At 38.3% G+C, this 16339-nt stretch overlaps 1 protein-coding gene across 1 annotated transcript in view; it reads left to right on the top strand.

Moving 5' to 3' along the window:
• Nucleotides 1-16339, top strand: part of VWA8 (von Willebrand factor A domain containing 8) — a gene marked incomplete at both ends in the record, with an annotated part of 186731 nt that overhangs the window by 131884 nt on the left and 38508 nt on the right. Inside the window, 7 exons of the mRNA XM_080612926.1 lie at nucleotides 1504-1620; nucleotides 2113-2177; nucleotides 2277-2402; nucleotides 3048-3157; nucleotides 6269-6423; nucleotides 8186-8387; nucleotides 15207-15288. Of these exons, the coding sequence (XP_080469052.1) occupies nucleotides 1504-1620; nucleotides 2113-2177; nucleotides 2277-2402; nucleotides 3048-3157; nucleotides 6269-6423; nucleotides 8186-8387; nucleotides 15207-15288 (857 nt within the window). The remainder of the gene's footprint in view (nucleotides 1-1503; nucleotides 1621-2112; nucleotides 2178-2276; nucleotides 2403-3047; nucleotides 3158-6268; nucleotides 6424-8185; nucleotides 8388-15206; nucleotides 15289-16339) is intronic.

Below are 16339 nucleotides of genomic sequence, written 5' to 3'. Positions count from 1 at the left end.
GAGAGGCTTTTTATATTGCCAACTGCTCTCATAAATTTAACACTAAGTGGGAGAATGTAATTGATTCATATGTGTTCTTTATCTCACATGAAAGGCTAAGGCATTGCCTCGGTACAGCAGTACTGTTGCAGAATTGTATGAACAAATTTGGTGGAAAACCAAAATCCAAAGCAAATGCCCTATTTTTTTCATGAGCCATGTTTCTATATTTTCAGTTAGTAATACATAAGCAAACTTCTTCTTTTAAAAGTATTGAACTCTAGCTGAAATTCCCAAATGCTCCAAATAACATGGTAATATTTTGAATGCTTTACCATATTTAGCTTCAAGTGACTGTCACTTTTAAATAAAGTTAATTCTCCCAAATAATCCTAGTGAAAGTATGAAGTGTACCCAAAAAGAATAAAACCACTGTGACTCGGATTGTGAGTATTTGTTTTATTTAGAAGAAGTTGTGGGAATTTGTTTTACTCCCTTAATGTTTATCATGTGTTATTACAGATGTTGTATGTAGTTTACTTTTAGTAAGTCTTTGTAGAACCTAATGTCCTGGCAGAACCTGATGTTTCCTTGAATGGCAAGTGAAAATTTGAACCCAAGGCTTAATTAACTTATTCTTTCGTACCTTTTAAATTTCATTTGATATGGTTAAGGTTGGCTCTGAATTCTCTTGAATTCTTAGTTGAACACATTAGGAGAACCTGCGGTACTTTGTAAAAAGAAATGTTTAAAATGTTCCCATCATTTGACAACGTGTGTGGACCTTGGGACATTGAGTAACAAACTGAGAAATCTGAAGAAGTTCAAAAACTAGCGTACCATATTTTCACATGTGATATGTGGAGGACACTTGGACCACTCTGTCCAGTATCCTTTCTGCTTCTGATCTTTGTCCTCTTGAATCATCCTCTGTCTTTCAACAGTTATCCTATCTCTGACACTGTAAAGCTCTCTGAATGTGCAGGTCACAGAAGGATTGTCATGCCCTGGGATATTTAATAGGCTACAGAATACAAGGACTATGAACTTGGCGATAAAGTACTAAGCCATTTCTTCTCTCACCAGTTTTTCACCTTCAGTGTAACTGAAATAATGGATACTTCAGAGGAATGCTGAGAAAACATAAACACTTAAATGAAATATTTTAGTGACTTGACAGAACAAAACTGGTATGTCTCTTACCTGTAGCTGACTACAGCTTGGACATGTAAGCCATACTAGTCTAGTTCCTAGAGCTTATGCAGAAGTGAGTGCGAGATGTATACATAAGACATTATGGAAAAACTGGAATATCATTCCAGGCTTTTTGCATGTACTTAACCTCTACAAATATTCTCTATGTACTTTGAAATGAACCAAGAAGATTCAGCCTACATTTTCAGACAAAATCTAGATCATCTTTTGAAATGTCCTGTTACTAGAGTTGCAGACGTGCTTCAGATAGATCTGTTGTTGTCTATTAGATGGGCTTGAGATGTACATGGATCTGCTTTTCATTTACAGAGCAATGTTGTGTTGTTGCTGGATACAAACAATGGTGCCCTTCGCCAGCTTTTGCTCTTACCAGATGATCAAGAGTCTCCTAAGAGGTCGTCTTGGTGGAGCAGCAAAGAAGAGAGGGTGAGAAATAGCAGTTGCCTCTGTTATCCTAAGCTGGTTTTGCTTTTTATTTCAGTCAAAGCCTAGTATTGGAAAAACTGCCTCAGGATCATTTATCTTTCTGTTTTAACAACCCAAGCACTTAATTGTTTACTCTTATGTATGTTAAAGTGCCTTATACATTAAATACAGTTGTTATGGAATAGAGATATGAAAAATATAAATAAATTGTATTCTCTGAGGATATGTATCTTTGAAATATGTCTCATTGGAGCTAGAACTGTGACTAACAGAACATTTTGTTACCAGGGATTATGTCCAAAACAACAAACTTGATTATGATGCAATAATATGACATGGGAGAAGGCAGGCTAGATAGCACTTTGAGAGGTAATTAATGCCAGGGATTATCCTAAATTAAGGAAAAATATAGTACAGTTTCAGGGGAGTCAAGGAAACTCATTGAAACGAATTGAACATACACTAATTGCTGTATGACTTATTTTTATACAGAGCAACTACAAAATGTGCCGGGAGTTTTCACACAAAAACTGGCTGGTGTTCTACAAAGAAGCAGGGTAAGAGCAAATAATATTCTTGTATTATATTGATTTATAACAGATCTCCTCGTGTACATCTCTGTCTGATTATTCTTTTCTTGGCTTCCAATTTTACAGAAACCGCCTTATTGTACTGGATGTATTAGAGGGTCAAACTCATACCATCTCACTTCCGATCAATCTGAAATCTGTTTTCCTGGCAGCTGAAGACCGGTGGCTCTTGGTGGAAAATGAAACAAATCAGTTAGTTAAGCCTAGTTTTCCTGATGGCATTATCTCTTGTTTGTGTCTTGTTTACATTCAGGAGTTTCACTCCTGGTCTGAGAGTTGGTTTTTCAGCTTGTGAGACTGGCTAGACTTAAAGAGTTGGTGTTTAAGATGCAGATTTACTCTGGTGAAAGTGCAGGTAGGCTTTTCGAGTAGCAAGTGAACAGGATATGCCTGCCCAAATTCATATGTCTGCAAATCTAGACTAGCTTTGATTGTATGCATGTTAATACTCTTCTAACTGAAGCGATATTGTTCTTCAGAAATTAAAATATTGGTGGACCTAGCTTTGGAATACAGCCACATTGTCCAGAGTTAGTGCCTGCTTGCTTTTGCTTTCATGGGCATGTGAAAGAAATATTACTCTGATGTTTTATTTTTATAAATGCACAGCAAATAAAAGTGTGTAAATAGTTACCATAAGACAAACCTGGCAGTTGCTGGCTTATTCTTTCCTTTCTCACAGATGTTTGGTAGATCATGTTTAGTTTTAGCAAAAGGTGTTGATAACCTTGTTTATATAAATGTAGAATGCTTTCACTATGTCAGAAGATAAAAGTCCCCATTTGAGCTTACAAGCTTAACCAGGAATTATTGTAAATGTCTGTCTATCTCCTGCAGGAAATTTCTTTTAACCAAGCGTGCCAATATGGAAGCTGAAGACAGTGGGGTTTGCCAGCTGTATGCATTAAGTGAAGAGCCAGCTGACGTGGGATTTGGCTTAACAACAGGTATTGAACGCAAGCTTGGCTTGGTCCTTCTTTTTTTTTTTAATCATTTCTGTGTTTGCAGCTGCACAAACAAGGCTCTTTTATTTTAAAGGTCTTGGTAACCTTCTCTCTGATTCTGTTTTAGTCCTCCCGTTATCATGTTTGATTCATAATAATTTTTCACAAAGCAAATTTTTTTTGAAAAAGGCAAAAAGCCATCTAGGTAGGAATTAGAATCACCTGATTGATTAACTTTGCTACAGCAAGTATATTTCTGTGACAAAGTCTCCCATGAAACAAGTCTGTGCTCATATGCAAATGCTTTCTGAGACCTACCTCTAGTATCTTTACATTATCATATGGATCTTGAGAAATGGTAAGGAAGAATTGCAGGCTCATAACTGGTTGCAGAGCTATAGTGTGAGCACAGTCACAGAGGCTGAGTGGGACAGCATGTGCACATTGGGCACAGTCTTCTCTGGGGAAAGAAGAGGAGGGAGGATTGCATCTTGTATGCAGGAGTTTGAAGGTTCAGCTCCAGTAGGAAATCAGAGACTTGTCTTCAGGTGGTCTTTGGATCAAGAACAATGAACCCTGGGTATATTGTGGGGATATAACAAGGAAAACAGTTCAGAAAAAAATGTCACATGACTCAGCCACCTGTGGTGATTGGGTAAAATGTAAGATGTGTTTGCTAAAGCACTTTAGGGAGAAGACCAGAGCTCAGGTGGAACTAAAACCAGGTCTAGACTAGGAGAATAACGTAACTTTAGTAAGTATGCCAGTTGCAAAAGGAAGCTTGGAGAAAACATGGGCCTGTTGTTGGACAAGGAAGACAAAATAATCTAATTAGTAGTAATCAGTAGATTGGTCTGTAGTTGGCACCTAAGAAAAAATTGAGTTGAGGTATTTATGCTTCAATAATTTAATTAGTAACCTGGATACTAAGAAAGCAATTAGTTAATGATAGTTGTTGTGGAACAGGTGGTAACTTTAATCCAGTAGACAAGATGTGTTAGGGAGACAGTCCTGTTGAATCATAGATTCAGAAAACACCCCCCTTGCTTTCTAGCTGATTCTCATATATATTTATTAGTGTATATAAATATATAAAGGGGGAGTGTCACGAGGGTGGAGCCAGGCTCTTCTCAGTGGCAGACAGTGATAGGACAAGGGGTAGTGGACTCAAATTGGAACACAAGAGGTTCCACTTAAACTTGAGAAGAAACTTCTTCTCAGTGAGGGTGACAGAACACTGGAACAGGCTGCCCAGGGGGGTTGTGGAGTCTCCTTCTCTGGAGACATTCAAAACCCGCCTGGACACATTCCTGTGTAATCTTATCTAGGTGTTCCTGCTCCGGCAGGGGGCTTGGACTAGATGATCTTTTGAGGTCCCTTCCAATCTCTAGCATACTGTGATACTGTAATAGAAAGGACCAAACATGTTGATGGGTCCAGACTGCACACTCTTTGAGGTCTGTTACACAAAGATGAGCTGTAAGACATTTCTCAACACAATACAAAAGACCTAGTGTTAAAACAGAAGAGAAGTCACATTTTCTAAAGTTATGCAGATTGTGTGCAGGAGGCCATTGAGGCAATCACACCTCTGCTAAAAGATAGGGGAATTTCTTCAGTAGAATTCCCAGATGGTGCTATGTGTTGAGGCATATCTTAGCTACAAAGAAGGTAGAAATCTCCAATGGTCATCATTCTGCCTGGTAAGATCTGCCTGTCTTCTGATGTGATGACATTTTCAACCCCGAGTATTTGATCGTGGTGCACAAAATCTTTAGTCTACCTGGTTTAATAACAGTGAAGAACACGTGCATCCCACCTAGCAGTTTACAGGCTTTGGCCTATCTCCAGTGTCTTAGAGAGATGGAGGTTAAAAAATAGAGAGACCACTTCTGTTAAAGAGGGAAAAATTTTCATCCTGGTCCTTGTGGCTAGCATAAGTATGAAGAATGAGATTAATACAGTGTAAACATGATACAAGCAAATGTTACTGACAAATAGCAAGTATGGCTTATTTTACACAAACTGCAACAAATTGGATACCAAAGACTGTAACCACAGATTAAATATCTAGGATTCTTTTTGTCTCTTGTACAGTTTACTCTATCAACTTAGCAAGCTCCATCAGAGCACAGTAGTTTCCTTCCTTTTACTACCTTATTTAGAAACCATTACAGAGTATCATTCCTCAGATGGGCAGAAAAACTATTACAATTTCCAGTCTCAAAAATTATTTGTGGACAGTTTACTGCTGTATGCTTTTTGTGCTATTTTTATCCTTTGTTATCGTATTTCTTCTCTTCCAATCCAGAAAGGTATCATGTCCTCTCTCTACTTTTTTCCAAATCATCCAGCAAACCCCGAATGTATCATTTTCAACCTGTTCTCATTCTTTGAGGCAGAACCTGTGGCAGGAGAACTAAGAAAAGGTACATCAGTGTGGGTTTGCCACTGACCCAAACCAGTAGCCCATTCATCCTTTGAGGGAGGAAAGATTTTCTCCCACTGCCAGGTAAACGGGATAGTCTGCCTACTGAAGTGGAAACAGTGTATACTGCAAAACTAAAGATAGAAGGTTCTGACTGTGTTGATAATTGAAGGCAAGGTAAAGGGCTGTTGCAGTTGCACAGAAGAAGATTTCATTTTCCTTAGCTTGAAGAAAAAGAAAACTAGACCATTGTTTACCCAAAATGTGCTACAAACAGCGTTATTTAAATTGCAGAGACAGCAGGACAGCTACCAAGAAATGTCACATTGACGCTTACCTGTGCAAACCTACATTTTGCGGTTTTGTGCATTTGAATTAGAGCGATCTTCAACTAGATCACATGCTGTTCTGTTCCGTAGGCTTCCTGCCTCATTTGCACAGTAGAGGGCAAAATTAAGTGGTGTAAGCAACTACAAAGCTAGCATTTCCTGATTTTAAGTACTTTACAAAAATAACATTGTTTCCTGACTTCTTTTCTGTAAGGTATAATCCAATCTTCTGCTTTTTAGTAATTTTATGCTCAAAGTAATAGCAATGATCAGTCCTCGGCACTCTTGCAGTTAATAGTGTTTCTTATTGCACATCTGGAATTAATGACTTTCATTTTGTTTAATTTCCCTGTTTAGCGTCAGAACTGTGTGTGCCACATGCAGTTTCAAGTGACCAGCTATCTTCAGAAAACCTCAGTGCAGCTGTGGGACAAAAGATCATCGCCCCCAACAGGATTTTCTCAGATGAGCATAATTACGCTACTGTTGTTATTGGTTTCCCAGACCTTTTGGTAAATACTCAGCATTTTTATACAATGAAGTAGTATGATCTCATTTATTCTGTAACCAGATAAGTACCTGTTTACCAAATGATGTGGAAAATTTAGAGTGTCAATAAATGACAAACTCATGTAGTGTGCATGCTTTTGTAGGGTAGTCTAATCCGGAGGGGTTTCAGAGGAGTTTGAAATACTAAGAAATTGACAAGATAATGTCTAGTACAGACAAAATTCTTTGTAGGTGAGTTCTGAATAGTGCTGGCTAGAGGGATATTTTCTAAATCACATGTTCTTATAGATTTTTGGTTAAATATAACCACTAAGAAAAAAGGTATCAGTATCATTTTGGACTGTTCAGTGTGAATTTTTTGCTCAGCATGCAGCAGCTAGGAAGACTCTAGATTTAAGACAAAAGATACAGAAAATGGTCGGAAAGCTATACAGCTCTTTCACTATTTCAAAATGTACTTAAGTGTAGTTACAGCATGTGATTGTGCTCACTCCTGTCACACAATTAGAAAAAGACCAGAAAAGAAAGTGAAAATTAAGAGTGTAATGACTAAGGCTGTTGTAAAGTGGAGTGGAGGTAAACACGGGGAAAATAAAAGCAATATGTTTAATTCTCTGGATTTATTTATATTCACTACCTAGTGATACATGAAAAGGGTGGTGCTTGTGGAAGAAATAATTCCATGTCATGTTTGCCTAATAAATGGAAACAAATTAGAATAACTGTTTATTATTTAACTGTTAACAGACATGAATTTTGTGAAAGGCAAATGATTGAAGAAAATACTCTGAAATACAAAATACTATAAAAATATGTTTTTCTCAGTAAGACATTCCTTGTCTTTGCAATTAGCTTTTGGGTTTTACTTGGTTGGATTTATATTACTAGATCAGTTATAGTAGCTTTTAGTGTTATTTATATTAATTATAAATATGTGAGTTTGTTGTTAGAAAAGAGAGGTAGTCTAGAGGAGGGAGTACTAAAGACGCTACGCACTTCAATACCAATGCTGGCTATGAAGCATTTTGCTCTCCCTGATTGAGACTGAGTCTAAATATTTTCTTACACATGTGAATGTATATTCACATTTTCTTTGACATGTGAATGTCAAAGAGGGAGTGCTAACTGAATGTGAGGGTGGTGGGACAAAACTTCAGGTTCGGTGTTTAGTGTTAAAGGTGTAGGTGTTTAGTATGAGCAAAGTGTCTAAGCTGTTATTCATAGTAGCAATGCTCAGCTGACCAAACACTGAGGCCTTGTTGAAGATGAGATGATATATTCTCTGGGTTCTAGTGGCTGTAGTGGGAGATGAAGCACCTACCTCACATGGGAACACCTACATTTATTTCTCTCAGCCTTGATATCTCACTTTGAATTCATTACTTGAAGTATCTGTTTGCATTTACCTACGTTACTGGAAACAGAATATGAGAACAGTGTGTTACATAGCTTGATTCCAGATTAGGTTGTTTCAATGCTTTTTGTTCCTGGTTCAACATGAAGAAAAAAGTTGATTCAACTTCAGAACTTCAAAGAGTCTCAATTCCTAAAACTTGTGTAAGTGGCTTGCTGGTTTTCACTCTTGTAGGAGTTTTGAATGACAAAATCATCCAGGTCTTTTGCTTGTTGTGTGATGACATGAGAGAGAACCACAGTAGCTATAATTGATTTGAAATTAGGTAAGAAGTGAACTTTATCAGGAAATGTTTGTTCTTTAGCTCAATAACGTAACCTTTTGTTCAGTAGAGTCCTTCTCTCTTGCAGTCTCCTAGTGAAGTGTATAGCTGGAAAAGAAACTCCTCTCTGAGTTGCAAACGTGCTTCTCCTTCTGATTCATTTTATTATGGAGCCCAGAGGAAAAAAGGAGCTGCAAAACAAACCAATTGTGTAACTTTATTGGCTTCTAATCAGATAGTCAGAATTTTAGCACCTGGAGATGTGCCTTTGAAAGACATTTACCCAAAAGGTAAGAGGTTCATATACTTGTGCTATAACAACTGAACACACTTGTTTATGTTTTGTAAACTGCAATCACTCATTAGTTTTTCCAAGATGTTTTTAAAGGACCACAAAGCAAGCATTTGAGGAGGACTAAGAGTAATCACACTCATTTTTTAAACTAATTTGGATCTTATTAACATGCTGAATTATACTTCTGAGGAATTAACAGTCTACTGTGTCTATACTGTGAATATCCCAGCAGATGGGATCTCCTTCTGCCTGCACTGGGAACCAGCTACAGGAGTATGAGCATTCCACCTCAGCAATTTGCCTTCACTAGTATTTTCTACCTCTGCTTGGTGGTTGAAACACAGCCATGCAATGATAAGAAAAACCTTTTGTCCATCTAGCTCAGTGTTCTCTCTCCAGCAGGACCAATGGAAGGGTTATTTCAGGCATGTGTGTGAGCCTGGCCACTTCTGTTTCTTTCCATTCATACTTTCTCAACATTTGCAGTTGTTTTGCTAGGGATGTTGCAGGGAACATCCCTGCCTCATGCCTGAAATCTCATTTTATGGATCTGTTGTCCACAAGTTTGTCTGGTCCCTCTTTGAACTTGTGTTCTCTGTCGCAGAATGAATGTTTTATCCCAATTTAACTCTCTTTTACAAAAGAAATGATCCAGTATGCCTGTCCTCATTTAACACAAATTAACTTCCCTTTGTAGAGAAATCCTTTTATTTATTAGTAAAAGGATAAAACATTTGCTTGACTAAAGAAGCAAAGTTAAGGATGTAGACAGGGTAGAAAACTACATTTGTAAAAAATAGGTTAGCTTTTAAAAAGACTAAATTTAATAAAACAGAGTTAGCATGACGACCTTGGAACTAATTATGCTGCATCAGGCTATAAACTTCTCACACTTTATGAACTGCTGAGGGGTCATATTTTTTTAGGCCTTCTTGGTAAAAATAAAATAAATCTGGCTCTGAAGTGGATGGTATAAAAAAATTCAGAAGGTAAATCTTCTGTGCTTTTGTTGAAGTTAGTTTATTAATTTAGCAGGGAGGAATACAGTGCTTCAAAATGGTACCTAAAATTGACATCTTGACAGTTATCTCTTAAAGTCTTTTGAGTTGCTGTGGTATATAACACTTCATAATGCTAGATTAATATAACGAAAAAACAGGTGACATTCTACATGAATCCTGGGTACCAGTTACCTGAGCAAATTATGTCTGAGAATTGGCTTCTGTCTGACTGAGCAATTTAATTTATGTCTGTTGTTACAGCTGAACAAGATACTAACTTTTTTTTTCCCCTCAATGATGATGATATATATACATGAATAGTGATTGATAGCATTGAATAGATAGAAAATTCTATCAGGTATAGTTTGTACAGCACTTTATGGCCATTTAAGTTGAAAGATATAAAGCCTTTGTGAAGATCACTATAATTGATTTTTCTTTCTTAAATGATGTTTTAATTTATGAATTACCAAAATTGATCTTAACTGAATCATCTTTAATATGACCTTACTGATACAATTAAATTGAACTGAACAAGAATCTATTTTTCTATTTGGTTTTCTATTCCGTAGCCATTTTTCTGGACTTCAGACATTTCTATTTATCAGTTAATGGCCAGTTTTATTAGTGGAGAGTCCTACAGAGACCTGTACTCCTCAGCGTGGTCAGGAAAAAAATGGACAAATGAACACGCACTGCAGTGACAGTGTTTGCTGGTGATACTGGTCATTAGTCATGGTACAAAGAATTCACCATGAGGGATTGCAGAAGGACTACAGTGCTGACTGTAATAGAAACAGTTGACGAAATTCAAGATAGATAGATATAATGTACATGAAGGAAGAAAGAAGAAGTCATAATTCTATATCTAAAATGATGGGGCTGATCAGTACATCTCAGAAGCATGATTTTGGTGTTATGATAGTTTCATTAATCAGTTCAATGCTCAGTAGCAGTTGAAGAAAAAAGATTGAATGTTAAGGATTACTAGGAAAGAAACAGAAAAAACAGTAAACTTTTTCGTGCTGTTGTGTAAACCCGTTGTCTTTAGCACTATCTAGTTTTGGTCCTCCATCTCAAGGTGAGGGAAGGCTGAACTGGATTAAGTTCAGAAAAGGACAATAAGGATGAGCAAGATTACATCAGCCAAATCTCCTGCTTGTGGAAACAAGATCAGAAAAGGGGCATATGGTGGAGTTCTACCAAGAACATGTATGGCATGAAGATGTGGAAAAAACAACAGTTTTACATTCAGGGGCAGCTAGTGAAGCTAGTAGGAACTTCATCAAAACAAACAGGATGGTTATTCACAGAACAGGGGACCACCCTTTGAAACTGCTTCCCAAAGGATATTGTGAATGCTGAAATGTGGATCCAAAGGAAAACTGGACAAACTCATGGAAGGTTACTAAATACATAGGCATAAAAACATAGACACTGCATTCAACGTACAAAACCTCTAGACTGGAACTGGTTGGAGACTTTGTCGATTCTTATCCTTTTCAACTAACCACTCTTGGAGACAGGATATTAGTACTAGATTAGCTGAACCCAGTATTGCCATTGTTATGGCATGACCCGAAAATCTTTCGAAGTGACAAAGGGAAGACAGAAGAAAAGAGATATAAATTCATGTACTCCCTTGGAACGTGAGATAATAAGGTGCTAGTCCTTGCTGACAACTGGTCAGTTCTGGCACACAGCCTTCTATTTCTATTAATAGCTCAAAGTACTCAGCCAAACTGTTAACATACTGCAATATATATTACCAAAGCTGCTGCAGGAACAACAAGCAAATAAATCATTTCCTTTATGTTTTATTAGAACTGTAAAACAGGATAATAGTTACATTTGAAAAGAAACTTAAACAAGTAATAATTTCCCCCAAAACTGCCAAATAGATGTATGGCCACAAAATATAAACTTGGACAAGAGATCATGGCAGAATCCAGCAAATAAGTATCAATGTTTATTCTAAAAACAAGGCTATAGAAATGAGGGCTGCTTGAGAGCAAATATTTACTTGGATTCTCAGCACTTTCTATATATGGACAGAAAATAAAAGTCTATTACCAAGTGCGTATCTCTGTTAGGGTGACAGTAACTGGAACAGCATGTAGTGTAACACACACAGTTACAGGAATAACCTCAGCACATCATCTGGTCCACCTATTTATGCAGGGACAGGATGACAATGTGTTTAGACTTCTTAGCTGGTGTTTGTAAAATAATTGGCCTATTGCGATGCTTCACTCTCCTTGCATAAGAAAAGCCTTTTCTAGTGTCCAGCTTTTTTTGCTGTAAACAAAACTGAATACTTCATGTCACCTCCATTCAGTCAGGATAATATTGTCCTGTTTATAAGGATTTTTTTGATATTGTGGGGCATAGTTTGTTGGGTTTTTTTTTTAAAAAAAGTATTTCCTTTTATAGAAAAAATAACAATAATTTATCCTTATAGCCCATCTATTGTAACCTCTTTGTCACCCCCAGGAGTCTCTTATGTCTCTATGTTTCAGCATAAAATTCTCGACTGCATTTCTGGGGACTGGCCTGTTTTTCCTGTGCTGCATTTAAGCAGTTGGTTACCTTTTCTTCAGGTTCCTACTCAGTTGTCCTTTGGGTTTTATAATTTAATATGTTTTGAGTTTTCTTTTTCTAATATATTAACTTAATTTTTAATTATTATCACACAGTTCTACCCCTTCCAGTTCAGTATAAACTCTATGTTCTAGATCTTCATCAGAATATAGAGAATTGTAGAATCATAGAATAGTTAGGGTTGGAAAGGACCTTAAGATCATCTAGTTCCAACCTCCCTGCCATGGTCAGGGACACCTCACACTAAACCATGCCACCCAAGGCCTCATCCAACCTGGCCTTGAACACTGCCAAGGATGGAGCATTCACAACCTCCCTGGGCAACCCATTCCAGTGCCTCACCACCCTCTCAGTAAAGAATTTCTTCCTTAGATCCAATCTCAACTTCCCCTGTTTAAGTTTTAACCCGTTACCCCTTGTCCTGTCACTACAGTCCATGATGAAGAGTCCATCCCCAGCATCCTTCTAGGCCCCCTTCAGATACTGGAAGGCTGCTATGAGGTCTCCACGCAGCCTTCTCTTCTCCAGGCTGAACAGCCCCAACTTTCTCAGCCTGTCCTCATACGGGAGGTGCTCCAGTCCCCTGATCATCCTCGTGGCCGTCCTCTGGACTTGTTCCAACAGTTCCATGTCCTTTTTCTGTTGAGGACACCAGAGCTGCACACAATACTCCAAGTGAGGTCTCCTGAGAGCAGAGTAGAGGGGCAGGATCACCTCCTTCGACCTGCTGGTCACGCTCCTTTTGATGCAGCCCAGGATATGGTTGGCTTTCTGGGCTGCGAGCGCACACTGAAGCCAGCTCATGTTCATTTTCTCATCGACCAACACCCCCAAGTCCTTCTCTGCAGGGCTGCTCTGAATCTCTTCTCTGCCCAACCTGTAGCTATGCCTGGGATTGCTCCGACCCAGGTGTAGGACCTTGCACTTGGCATGGTTAAACTTGATAAGGTTGGCATCAGCCCACCTCACAAGCATGTCAAGGTCCCTCTGGATGGCATCCCTTCCCTCCGGTGTATCAACCGAACCACACAGCTTGGTGTCATCGGCAAACTTGCTGAGGGCGCACTCAATCCCACTGTCCATGTCACCAACAAAGATGTTGAACAAGACCGGTCCCAACACCGATCCCTGAGGGACACCACTCATTACCAGTCTCCAGCCGGACATTGAGCCATTGACCACAACTCTTTGCGTGTGGGCATCCAGCCAGTTCTTTATCCACCGAGTGGTCCACCCATCAAATTGATGTCTCTCCAATTTAGAGACAAGGATGTCGTGTGGGACAGTGTCGAACGCTTTGCACAAGTCCAGGTAGATGACATCAGCTGCTCTGCCCCTGTCCATCAGTTCCGTAGCCCCATCCTAGAAGGCCACCAAATTGGTCAGGCAGGATTTCCCCTTAGTGAAGCCATGCTGGCTGTCACCAACCACCTCCTTGTTTTTCATGTGCCTTAGCATGCCTTCCAGGAGAATCTGTTCCAGGATTTTGCCAGGCACAGAGGTGAGACTGACTGCTCTGTAATTCCCTGGGTCATCCATTTTCCTCTTCTTGAAAATGGCATTATATTACTCCTTTTCCAGTCGTCAGGAGCTTCACCTGACTGCCATGATTTTTCAACTATGATGGCCAGTGGCTTAGCAACTTCATTCGCCAGCTCCTTCAGGACCCGCGGATGGATTTCATCAGGTCCCATGCACTTGTGTATGTTTAGGATTTTAAGATGGTCTTGAACCAGATCCTCTCCTACAGTGGGCCCAAGGTCTTCATTCTCACAGTCCCTGTGTCCACCTTCCAAGGCTTGGATGGTGTGGTCAGAGGCTTTGCCAGTGAAGACCGAGGCAAAGAAGTCATTAAGAACCTCAGCCTTCTCCAAATCCTGGGTAGCCAGTTCTCCCGATGTCTTCCGGAGGGGGCCTACGTTGTCCCTAGTCTGTCTTTTATTCACTACGTACCTATAGAATCCCTTCCTGTTATCCTTCACAGCCCTAGCCATAATATATCTCAGTCTCCATTACTACCAGAAGAGAGAGCACATTTTAAACAAAATCTAAGCAAAACAAAAAGTGCTTTGTGGCCCACGAACATTCATTTTTTCATACTTCTTTACAATTTCTAATGTGTTTGATATTTCCATTATTATGAAGATGGGTAAAGTCAATAGATGGGCTACTGCAGAACATACTGTAGGTACTGAAGAAATGCATAAAGGGCTGCTGTGGGTTATTCTTTTTACTCATTTTAATATTAGATCCCCTTATGCTGCTCATCTCACTGGTCTTTTCTCTGTGTGCTGTACGTCAGCATCAACACTTCTGCAGGTAACATCAGGCTTTCCTTCATTTCAAGGAGGTGAAAGATACAGTGTTTCAGAAAGAAATCTAGACTTGCTTTCATCTTGTCTCAATGATATTTTGTATCTGTACTATGCAGTGTAATTCAGTCTTCTGGCTTCTTTTCTGAAAAGTAAATTCCTTAATCTGTTCCAAGCAGAAGAAAGGCAACTCCTAACTGGAAGGCACTTCTGAGCCCAGGCAGCATGTACTCATATGTTGGCAAAGGCCAGTGTGTGTAGGTAGTGTGTGTGTGTGTCAAAATCTGTGTGCGTGGGCACACACACACAAATTTATTTCTGAGGGTGGAAGCATAGTGTTAGCTGTATTCATTAAAATGTCGGTAAACAGAATGTTAAATGCCAGGTAGTCTAGGGTTGTTTACTGTGAAATTATAAAATCTTTGCATGCTGAGAATCTACCTGCAAAATGAGTGGTTCAATTTAAGGCAACAACATTTAGGTTAATACTGAGAAATTTTCAAGTAGGAATTATAAGCACAATGTTTTGAAATGGTCTTCAATATGCTTTTAAAATCAGATATACAGCTGACATTATCTTCGGTGACAGATGAAAGCAGTGAGTGAGTTATTGCAGTAATGCCTGATTAGTGCTTTTGTGAGCACAGCTATATTTGTGTGTAATTTAGACATTTGCTATACAAATGCATTGTTGTTTTCTAATTGTGCCTGTCTGGTTGCTCACTATCGTAAGAGTAAAACAATTCTGTATCTGCAAGTTACACTCCTGTGTTGAATGTGAGAGCTTATCATTTTCTGACAGGTACTGCATAATAAAATGTTTAAATTTAATCTGCTAAATGCAAATGCAATAACCACTCAATCATGCAGCAGGAAAATAACATGTTTGTTTATTTTCAGATGTCACTCCTCCACAAGCTGCTGGATACTTGGAAGTAACAGATCTTAACGCAAAGAAAATCAAATACATTGCTATTCCAAGGTAACTGATTTTATTGATTAGAGCAGCCTCTGTCTTACAGGAAAAGCAAAGAGAATTTAGTGTGTATTATTACTTCAGGATAAGCAAATATTTCTTCTGATGTGGAAAGTAAGAATAATTCATACCTAGTGTGTCAAGTTCTCCAACTGTTGCAGCGTATTTCTGTCAGTATTTTTTTATCTGTTTACTAGGTGATACAGGTGAAAATGTGGCAAATAATTAGTGAATACAAAAGGTAGCTTTGTCTTCTGATTTTCATTCCCTTTGCTCTTTCTCCTCTTCACCCACTTTATCCTCCTCTACTCTGTTTTATTTTCTTTTGCTCTCTTTATTTTCTTTTCCTTTCTGTGTATCTTTAAGCTCTAACCAAAACAGGAAGAATGACCCTGTGTTATGTGTCAGGAAACCAGGAATCAATTTATGTTCCAGTATAAAGTTCATCTTGAAAATAACTGTAACTTCTCTATGTTTTGGTTCTCCCTGTGAAAAGTACACGTTCCCTCACAAGTATCGTGCATGATACATTAAAATAGCCAGACTGTGTGGCTTCTGTTTGGTTTTAACATCTAGCTTTCACCATTGTAGAGTATGTTTGCAAATGTTTTATGATATAAACATGCATTTTGGTTGCAAATTGCCACTTTCAACTGCAGTAATAATAAAGGGTTTGTTTTTAATAGCAGTCTCTCAACTTTACATGCTTAAATGGCACATGTATGAAACCCACACATGAGGAATCTTAGAGTTTTGATTTTTTTAATTCTCTCCATTTGATGTTGGTTTTGACAATAATAATTGATTCTTATTGAAATTAATTTTGCTTCATTAGTAGTCTGTAGAAGTTTTGAATTAATAGAGAATTAATTTTGGACTGCACACCATTTTATAATTGACCCATTGGCCTACATTTTACAGAGTCATTCAAAATGTAAGGCATTAACATAGAAATAGTAGGGAATAATGCTTTATTTTACTCTAGGATTTTATAAGAAATTACAAAGCTAGACTTCAACATCATGACCCTAACCTCTTAGGAGGATTTAAGCTATTT

Source organism: Psittacula echo, assembly GCF_963264785.1.
Source record: "Psittacula echo genome assembly, chromosome: 3".
Lineage (NCBI taxonomy): Eukaryota > Metazoa > Chordata > Aves > Psittaciformes > Psittacidae > Psittacula > Psittacula echo.
This window is presented reverse-complemented; position numbering and strand designations above follow the sequence as displayed.